Source organism: Eschscholzia californica, unplaced genomic scaffold (genome assembly GCF_041429995.1).
Source record: "Eschscholzia californica isolate CP2 unplaced genomic scaffold, dmEscCali1.0.p SCAF_2, whole genome shotgun sequence".
NCBI lineage: Eukaryota > Viridiplantae > Streptophyta > Magnoliopsida > Ranunculales > Papaveraceae > Eschscholzia > Eschscholzia californica.
This window is the reverse complement of record NW_028238309.1, coordinates 19,312,376-19,322,689: the sequence shown is the minus strand read 5'-3', so window position 1 is coordinate 19,322,689 and position 10,314 is coordinate 19,312,376. Positions and strand designations below refer to the sequence as shown.

At 38.9% G+C, this 10,314-nt stretch overlaps 1 protein-coding gene across 1 annotated transcript; it reads right to left on the bottom strand.

The window, feature by feature from the left end:
* Positions 1 to 3,205: 3,205 nt before the first annotated feature.
* Positions 3,206 to 9,519, bottom strand: LOC147556718 (plasma membrane ATPase 4). The gene is made up of 15 exons (XM_086657640.1): positions 9,280 to 9,519; positions 7,487 to 7,606; positions 7,165 to 7,401; positions 6,304 to 7,065; positions 6,088 to 6,210; positions 5,866 to 5,970; positions 5,455 to 5,764; positions 5,126 to 5,364; positions 4,997 to 5,029; positions 4,804 to 4,885; positions 4,506 to 4,666; positions 4,234 to 4,407; positions 3,830 to 4,012; positions 3,533 to 3,714; positions 3,206 to 3,362 (listed from the first exon to the last, which is right to left on the bottom strand). Exons 1-15 carry the CDS (start codon positions 9,334 to 9,336, stop codon positions 3,266 to 3,268), a joined length of 2,865 nt encoding a protein of 954 aa, XP_086513766.1. The 5' UTR covers positions 9,337 to 9,519; the 3' UTR covers positions 3,206 to 3,265.
* Positions 9,520 to 10,314: the final 795 nt, after the last annotated feature.

The following is a 10,314-nucleotide window of genomic DNA, read 5'->3' as shown; positions in this document are numbered from 1 at the left end:
ACTAGCCCAGTTCCTATAGAGGTATTGATAGAAGTGAAAGAGGCATCTACATTAATCTTCAGATATGAGTCGTTCGGGGGTCTCCATTTTTCATCCTTCGTCTTTTTAGAAATGGAGATCTCTATCTGTTTCTCCGGGTAACTATTGATCGTGTTAATGATTTCTCTGGTGTCAGCCTTCACATTCTTGAAACAGCTGTCACATCTAGATTTCCAAATGATCCACAGAATAGTAGCAAAATGAGATTTGTTTTTATTATTACATCTATGTTGATCGTTACTCCACGAGAAAATCCAATCCTTTATAGATTTAACATTTTCAACTATGATATTAAAGTGAAACCATATATTTCTTGCAACAGGGCAGTGTAGGAGTGCGTGCTCTAAAGATTCAATGCAGGGGCATAAGTGGCAGTTCAAGTTATTTCCTATATATTTACCAATACGGTGTTTAACAGGTAAAGCGTTGTGACAAATTTTCCACGGGAAAAGCTGGACCCGCGGGAGGACCGGGAGTTTCCAAATGAAGTTCCAATTTAACTGTTCATGGTTAGGGGTCATATTAGCCCTTCTCATATGATTGTATAAGGATTTAACTGTGAACTGTCCCGACTCTGTCAGAGTCCATCTGATTTCGTCTTTTCCTTCGTTATAAATAGGAATAGCTTTAATTAAATTTCTCGTGTTTTCATCGAAATTTTCTTCGAGTATATAGTCATTCCATTCATGGTTTGTGATCAGCTGAGCGACCAACGTGAGATTGGAATTATTGAGGTTAGGGATGGGACTCTCCATAGATGGGATCCAATTATCCTGCCAGATGTTAATATTTTCTCCGTTGTGTACCTCCCAAATACTAAAGGTGTTAATAGTATGAAATGTTTTGCAAATGTTTTTCCATATCCAAGAATGGTGTTGTTTGAAGGCTCCCGGATTGTCTGTGTTAGGATAGTATTTAGCTTTTAAAACTCTCACCCAAGCTGCCTTAGGATTTGTCTTGATTCTCCACGCCAGTTTGCTCAGCATGGCAATATTATCTATTTCTGGAAGATGAATACCTAGGCCTCCCAGGTCTCTCGGAAGACAGATAGATTTCCAAGCTTTAGTGCATATTCCTTTTGACTTACCCCACCAGAAAGACTTTTGCAAAGTCGAGATGCGCTTGCTTACGCCTTTCGGGATGGCAAAGCATTGCATCTGGTATCGGGGTACTGCCGCTGCGATAGCCGAAATGACCACCGTTCGACCTGCTTGAGAGATGAACGCATTGTTCCAATTAGACAGTTTCCTATTGATCTTTTCTACTAAGTCATTGAACACTTTGGTTTTTTGAGGGCCTATGAATAGTTGAGCACCCAAGTATTTCTCCGATGTCGACGCATATTTTACTTTAAGAGATTTCATGATCATTCGTTTGAATTTCGGGTGAGAATTCTTTGAGTAGAAAATGTTGGATTTAGAGTAATTAATCATTTGTCCGGAGGCCGACCCGAAAGTATTGAGAATATTTTTAAGATTGGCCACATTTTCTAGAGAGTTACGTCCGAAAATGATACAGTCATCTGCGAAAAGCAGATGTTTGATCTCACAATCGTTGTTGTTGCTAGGGAAGCCAATGAATTTTCCGTTTTCATCCTCCGCATTAAGCAGACGGCTCAGACCTTCCATAGCAATAGTAAACAAGAAAGGGGAGAGAGGATCCCCTTGTCTAATTCCTCTGGAGGGAGTGAACGTCGTGCTGGGCCGCCCGTTAATGAGAACCGCCATGGAGGAAGTCGAAATGCAGTTGTGAATCATATTGGTCCATTTTTCCGAGTATCCTAAATTCCGCATAATGCTGATAATGAAAGGCCACTCAATTCTGTCGAAAGCTTTCGACATGTCAAATTGCTAAGTTGTTGAAACATTTTTTTTTTTTTTTTTTCTTGTACTTTTTTCATTTTTTGAGAGTGTTAGTAGGTAATATGGGTGTTAATGGATTATGATGTATGACAGCCAAAATCAACTACAAAGAAATGTGACTAGGTCCAGTTGGTTAGGTTGACATTGGAATTTTGAAGAGAACTTTTAGTAACATCCCACGCCCGTTTTCTCCCTCGATAAGTTACTCGATGACCTGTTTCAGTTTAACTCGCTCCCCATTTCTTTCCTGATGGCAAGTGGCCTTAGTTAGCTGCTTCGTTCCCTCTCCCCCTTAATCGTATATTTGATCTTGGGAGATGCTACAATTACTTAGAGGATGACATAATGATGAGGATTGTTTTTTTATCTATACGAGGAAACATGTCATCCTCTAAGTAAGAAATTCTAAGTAACTTTACCATTCCCCTTTGATCTTAGGATCAACTCTAGTCCTAAGAATTACTCTAGTGCATGGGAGTTGTTTGCCTAATGAAGGAGACCTCAAAGCTTCACCTTTAGAGTTAGGGCCGAGTTGGAGATTATAACATTGATATCAATGCTCCAATGAAAGATAGGATCCAGGTGTATGGGGGGAACACGGAAAAAACCTCCATCGTCTCAATGCTCAATCTCTGTTATTTAGAAGTGGAAGTGTAGGGATCCGTTCGATCACAGACCTGAAGATGGATAGGTGATGAACGATAAAAATAAATGAGCTAGTATAACAAATTGGTGCCCTTTCCAAATGGCCCAAAATCAGAAGACCAATTTTTGGTCAAGTAAAGACGACATAAATTAGTAGGCCTCTCTACCTTGCTCAACCAATAAAAGAAAAGTTGGGGCTTGCGAAGCCAAGGCCCAACTTTATCTGGGCAACTTGAGCCCATCAATTTCAGAATATTAGCGAGAGCAACTTTAAAATACTAAAACTTAATGCAAGACCACAATATGAAAGATAAAACTTTAACCACAAATCTTGATTTTTTTTCATCAACATCAATAACAATCTATTTCTCCTTGAAACCATTGTCCCATTAGCATGCAGAAGAAAGACACACAACTAAAGATCAAGGCAAACAAACAAGGAAAAAACTGTGGTGCTCAAATACTAAATTAGCTCTTAATACATATGAGTGAAAAGAAAACACAAGCTTTTCCTCAAGCACCTAAAAATAAGAAGGGAGAGAAGAAAAGTATGTACTAATTAAGAACTTATATAGCAACTGAAATTACTCTTGAAAGAAACCTAACTATGGGGAGTTTAGCCGGATTCCGCTTTTTCTTCCTCATTATTCATTTGATGATTTTTGAGCTGAGTCGGAGTACAATTCATTAACCCCGAAATTATGTTTCTTCAAAAGTTCTTAGACGGTATAATGGTGGTTGGTTGTGTCAATGTCTAGCCCTTTTAGCTTCACCACTGACTCAACGTGTCCTTTAAGGGTGTGAAGCTCTCGAAGCCTGCAGAGGATAAAGTTCAAAACAAACTTAGAGTTCTCTCACCATTTAAGAGAATAAATAACAGAAAGTATTGATTTCATGTGGGAATGAGAGAGATATAAAGTGAAAAAATGACGCAGTGAAGCAAAATGAAACTTGGATGATAATGAGCGAGTAGAGCGATCAATTACCTTGCAACCTCGGCTCTCCTTTTGGCTTGCTCGGCAATCTCAGAAAGTTCCCTGTAACTGTTTTTGTCGGAGAAGAGGTTGTTGGTTTCAGGGGGTTGAAGACCATGTAGAGTTCTTTGTGCATGAGCCCATTGTGCTTCTCTTTCCTCTATTCCGTAATCTTTCTTAGATGTGAAGGCAGTCTGTTCCATTTTAGCACAGTTAACACAATTATTAGCACCAAAAACTTGTAATGTTATATGTTTTCTTTGTGAGTCAAGAAACTAGACTAGAGTGATATTGGAGATAGAAAGATACCCTATTCTCAAGGAGGTTGTCCCAAGCCTTTCCACTAAGAGCATAGCGAATTGCGAATTTGAGAACGTCAAGAGGGATGTAGGTTACAATACTGTAAAGCCAGATAACTCCAGCCCATCCCCAACCAATTCCTTGAATCTTTGCGAAGTTCCAACCAGCATATACGGCAAGCACAGTTGCAACCTGCAAATCATCAAATTACATTAGTTCATGGACTCTTATTCCAAGTTGAAATTTTATAGTTGGTAATGGTATCTTCCTATCAAGGCATAGGCAAGAGAATAGGCTAGAAGAAAGTAGTTGCTTCATATGACATAATTTAATAGTGGTAGAGGTGGTGGTGCTAAGGTAGCAGGAAACTGAGATGAGAGACGGACAAAAGACCATAGAAATAACTTTCTTACCAGTTGAGCAGCTCCGAATGCGCCGAGTAAGAGCATTCCAGGTCGTTCGACGAAAGACCAGCTTCGAGATCGAGTTACAAAAATGAGGGCCTGACTCACAATACTCACTTGCAGGTACAAGGCAGACATCATTTCACGAGGATTGTCTCTAATAGACCTAACATTAAATTTTTCCTGGATCATCATCATCAACAGAGAAAAACATATTAGATCAAGGTACTCGAAAAAAATTAGAATATGAATCCGTAGAGAATGAGAAAGTGTGTTCATACTGAGAAGAAGTCAGTCTTGTATGCAGCCCAGAAGAAAATAACTGTCATCAATGCCTGGTAACTACCAAGTACGATTCCAGTTGCAAAAATTTCCTTTAGTTTCCAGCTATCAGGTGTTGGAGATGGCTTTACTCTATCTTTAGAGATGGTCATGATTGTTCCTAGAGATATACCATCGTTCATAACAAACGAATTAGATTATCACAATCAAGTTATGAAGGATTAGAGAACATTAACAAACTTACAATGTAGAATTCGAAGACTAATCCAAAAACTATATAAAACGCAAAAACCTTACCATCATTTAGGACAGCAATGATCAAAACCATGAAAGGGGCAAAGTCAAACTTCCATATCAAAGCAATGAACATGAACCCAAACTGCAAAATTAGAAGGCAAACAGGAAGAAACGGGCAGAAAAATCAATTACCAATATCAAGATAAACAAAATTTACAGAATTATGTCGAAGGCCCAAACAATTTCAACTTACGACAATACGGATTGTGATTGAAACAGCATAGATCTGCATAAAGAAACACACTGTTAGTTATAGATTATTTTGTAGTGAACTATACACTTTTATTTGAACAAAACATCAGAAGCTATGAAGGTAACTCACTGTGTAGTTCTTCATCCTTTGGAAAATGGCTCTACTGGTAAGGACAGCACTGATGATGACACTAAGTCCAGGTTCAGTGAGGACAATGTCAGATGCACTTCTAGCAGCATCTGTTGCATCAGCAACAGCAATTCCGATATCTGCTTTCTTCAAAGCAGGTGCATCGTTAACACCATCTCCCGTCATTCCACAGATATGCTTTTTCTCTTGCAACTTCCTCACTATTTCATATTTATGCTCTAATATACCAATGCAAATGTCATCTGTTAAGATCAAGTGAAAAAAGGGCTCTCATTATTAGTGTAACTACGACAGGGATTTGCACATACCAGGAAAAACTCCTGCGAAGCCGTCAGCCTTCTCGATCAATTCATCAACAGGAAGAGCAGCAATAGATGCATCCTTGTCTTGACCGAGCAATGAAGAAGATGGGTACATGTTTGTTCCCATTCCAAGCCTCCTTCCTGTCTCCTTTGCGATGGCTAGTTGATCACCAGTAATCATTTTGACATTTACACCAAGGTTGAGAGCCCTCCTAATGGTTTCTGCACTGTCATGTCTTGGAGGATCGAAGAGAGGCAACAAACCAATAAACTGCCAAGGTGCCCCAGGACTTTCTTTCGTTTTTTCAGGCACAACCTGTAACAGAGTGCAAATTATTCAGACCACGTAAATGGTTGTGTTCTTGCTGGAACTGGTGCTAATAAAAGAAACTTATTAGCCAAAGTCGCAATTAGAACCTGTCTTGCAACGGCCAGAGATCTAAGCCCACGTTCAGCATACTTATCAATCACAGAATGAACCTTGTTCCTCACATCCTCCTTGCAGTTGCAAAGAGATATTATCTGTTTCCATATAGCATAAAAAGAATTAATAAACTATTACAACTAGTTAAACTTAATTTCTAGTACACTACAAGTATGGTCAAATTTAAGACGTGGGGAACCAACCAACAAACTTACCTGTTCAGGTGCACCTTTGCTAGCCCTGTGCCAGGTTCCATCAGCTTCAATATAGGTAAGAGCAGTTCTCTTGTCGACGGGGTTGAATGGTAAGAAATGGACCTCTCTAATACCAGCTCTTGCCTGCCACAAGTACACAAAATGTTAAAGTTACAACAAGTACATGAAGTGTAAGACATGGAAGACAAGAACTTAACTAGATTAAGAGTTGTATACCTCCTTCGGATCAGCAAGCATCCCAACCATGGCAGCATCAATTGCATCCTGATTTTCAACTCTCGATGCCCTTGCAGCAAGAAGGATAACATGCTCCTTGTCCACACCCTTGGTGAACACTTCAATCAAATTTTTATCGACACTAAGCTTGTTAAGGGTCAGGGTTCCTGTCTTGTCACTGCAAAGCACATCCATGCCAGCCATTTCTTCGATGGCAGTCATTCTCTTGGTAATGGCTCCCTGCTCAGAGAGTCTGTGAGATCCAATAGCCATGGTAACAGATAAAACAGTCGGCATAGCAATGGGGATACCACCGATCAAGAGAACAAGGAGATTGTCAATTCCATCTCTGTACTTCCGCTTTTGAATTGGATACATAACTATAAGCTCAATGACGATTCCAACTGCAATTGAGCAAATGCAGAAGTTACCAATTGCTGTAAGAACCTTCTGAAAATGGCCAACATTGTTGGTGCTGTCAACCAAATGTGCCGCCTTTCCGAAAAAGGTGTGTACTCCAGTAGCAATAACAACAGCTTCTATCTCTCCTTGTTTGCAAGTTGAACCAGAGAAGACCCCTTCAGAGGGGTTCTTCGTCACGGGAAGGGATTCTCCAGTCAATGCAGATTGGTCAATCTTTAAAGGATCACCCTCAAGAAGACGGGCATCAGCAGGAACAATATCACCCAATTTGATGCTGATGATATCTCCTGGAACCAAAATCGCAGCTTCTTGCTCACTCCACCGACCATCTCTAAGCACCTACATACACATACAAGTGAATATATGATCAGTATCAAAGTTTGCAATCTAAATCCGTACGAAAATAAAGTTCAGGTTGGAGTGTATTTATTCATTTACCTTAGTTTTAGGAGCAAGACCAGCCATCAGAGCTGCAGCAGCATTACCAGCATTGTTTTCTTCATAAAAACTGATAGTAGAGTTGAGAACCAACAATACCATGATACCTACAAAATCTTGCCAATCCGGTGGCCTACCATCACCATTTGCTAACGCGATGGCCATAATAGCAGCCATTTCCATCACCCAAGAGAGGGGATTCCACATAAAACCCAGAAACTTCAGAATTTTGCTCTCCTGTATTTCGATAACATAAGTATTCTTAGTAAATGCATGACAGGAAAAAAAAAGATGAAATTGCAACAGTAAGTGTTGAATATACCTTCTTCTCTTCGAGCTTGTTGGGTCCGAAAATCTCAAGCCGATTGGCCCCTTCTTCAGATGACAAACCTTCCGTTGTACATTTCAACTGCTCGAACACTTCCTCCATCGGAATCCTTTCCTACAAAATTGGTAAACATTGAAATACAGGTTAGTGCTAGCTTCCCTGATAGCCATCCCAATCTGTACATCCTCAGAAATCCTCATGATGAATCTCATTAAATGTCCAATAGCTATCACTGGTTATTAGATTCATCCATCACAGCCTAGGCAACACAACTCCTTTCAGTATTCCATATCTAAACACAGGACTTCCATCTAACACTTTGACTAATCCTAGTCAATAACTGTTCTCAGTTGACCTCAAATATATGTTCATTTTGCTAAAAAGAAATAACGGTCATTTCAATAAACTTTGGGGGTGTGGCTATAGGCACACCTTCATTTTACTCTTGGGCCTCCTCTTTTCGCACCCCCACAGAAAGGGGCAGTCATATGGCACTCGGACTGGGCCTAATCCACACTGGGTATTAGACCCAGTCCAAGGCCCACAAGGAGCTGGGAATTAGACCCAGTCCAAGGCCCACAAGGAGTGCCACAGAAAGGGGCAGTCCGCTGGCACTCAGATTGGGCCGATTCCATTCCGGTAATCAAACCCAGTCCAAGGCCCACAACGAGTGCCAAGGCCCACAACCCAGCAAAAGGATGGGGAGCGTTTAGATGTAATTGGTACAATCTAAACCATTTGAGATACGAATTATTTATCTCAAGGAAAAGGACAAGATGAAAACACCACTTTCATTCTGGATCCATTAGATCTTAATAGTTTATTCTTATACCAATACCCACTACTTTTCCATGGGGCCTGCTAATAAAACCAGTGCTCATGTTGTATCAATTTTAAGCTTTTAATATTACGATAAAACTCAAAAAAACAATTAAAAATCGGAAACAAAAATAAAACCTAACTTAACGTTAGGTGAAAAATCTAACGGTAACGGCGAAATACTTTTTTGGACGTTCATTCCGTACGTACTGAAGAAAACTACAGCAAACTAGAGAGAGAGAGAAAAAGATAAGGTACCACGGAAGTAGTACCCAAATCCCAAAAATAGGTAGAAAAAAGAAAACCGAAGAACGTGGTATTAAGTAAAGAACCGATTGGGGGCAAAACGGTTTTTAGGGCTTAAAGATAAAAGGGGGAAACTGTCAATAAAAATTAATTTTAGATCTCTCTCTCTCTCTCTCTAAACCTCTCTTTCTTTATCTTCTTCCATTTAATGGAGATTTCGGTGATACCGACACGCGATGAGTCTAGATAAACGGAATCGATAAGAATGGAAGTAAAAAATATTTAGGGTTTGTGATTTTGATATCATACTGAATCGACGAAAAATAATCCGAAAGATATGGAGATAGAGAGAGAGAGATTTAGATGCTGAAGATAGAAAGTAGTCTAAAAAAAGGAGATCTACTTTAGATCGAGAAAATGTTTAGACTAAAAGACTGAAAGAAACATTTAGGTTAAATTCTTAAGCATAAATCCATAACCGAAAAATCCGCCATTAAACTATTGATCAGAAACACAATATTATGAACATAAAAAGGAAAAATCCATTTAGATTCTAGATCTTCTTAAAATGAAATCAAAGCTTAAAAGTGAAAAATGATGATTTTGTTATTTTTAGATCGGTTTTCTCAAAAACTTTTTCACAAACTTAATCAAAAGTTATCAGAAAATGAAATTAAAATAAAAAAACACATGAATCGTAAATGAAGAATAGATTTTTATACCAGATCGACTGCTTCATTTTTAATCTCCTCCAAACTGATCGCCTTTTCGGCGCCCATCTTCACTAGAACTGATCAAACCCTAATAACAAATCCGACTGGAAATGGAAAGATTTACGAAATCAAGTTAACGAATGAGAAGTTTTTCTCTCCTGGACGAGAAAATGGAAAACCTAAAATATGAACGAACGGAAGCAGCCAAAACCGTACTACTAATTTCTCTCTGTACTGCTTACGGCTTCTCGCATTTCTCTTCCTTCTTCTCACCCATCTTTATACTTCTCTATCTGACGATTATACCCCTTCATTCTTTTTTTTCTCTCTCTATCTTTGAGTATTTTTCTTAGATACAATATCTTTTTTTAACCCAACTCTAGTTAGTCAAACTTTATACCAAAGTTATTTTGCTTTACCATTTAAATCAGAAAAGGAAACAAAAAAAATAATATTAAAAACCAAAATACTAAAAAAAAAATTAACTCAAACTAAATGACTATTTTACCCATTTTTTTCTAATACAAAATCTTTTTCTCATAATTGTTACATCATCTGACATAGATAAATCAAAGATACAGAACCTTAAAAACCAAATAAATGAGCCCTAGAGGGCCATACATAGACGCCTACACCTAGCCCACCAAGTGCCTTATTGGGTTTTCCACGGGTTGGACTAGAATCCCCACATGTTATTTCGAAAAAAAGGTAAATTATCAATAAAAGAATCTTTTAGATTTTTGTTTTCTTGATGGAAGAATCTTTTTTAGATCATGAGTTCAAGTTAGATCGGGGGAGATTTGGGCAGGGGTGGGGGAGTAAAGACCCATAGTTCAATTTTGAATTTGAAGAGCTCGAGATAGATAACTAATTTGGAAAACTCCGATGAAAAAATATATTTGCCCCAAGTCCGATCTATGTAGAGTCTGTCCATTGCCGATATCCTAATTGACGTACGCATGGGCACCTTAAAAAGCTCCTTACCCATGCATTCGGCTCGAGAGTGTAGACCGTCTATCTCACTCTCAGTGTTAACCCCAAAAA

Excerpts from the sequence above, each read along its gene's own strand:
- LOC147556718 (XM_086657640.1), bottom strand. The coding sequence starts at position 9,336 with ATGGGCGCCGAAAAGGCGATCAGTTTGGAGGAGATTAAAAATGAAGCA. Across the intron at positions 7,607-9,279 it reads AAAATGAAGCAGTCGATCTG|GAAAGGATTCCGATGGAGGA; the intron begins GTATAAAAATCT and ends CCAATTTTGTAG. Across the intron at positions 3,363-3,532 it reads AGGAGAGCCGAGGTTGCAAG|GCTTCGAGAGCTTCACACCC; the intron begins GTAATTGATCGC and ends TATCCTCTGCAG.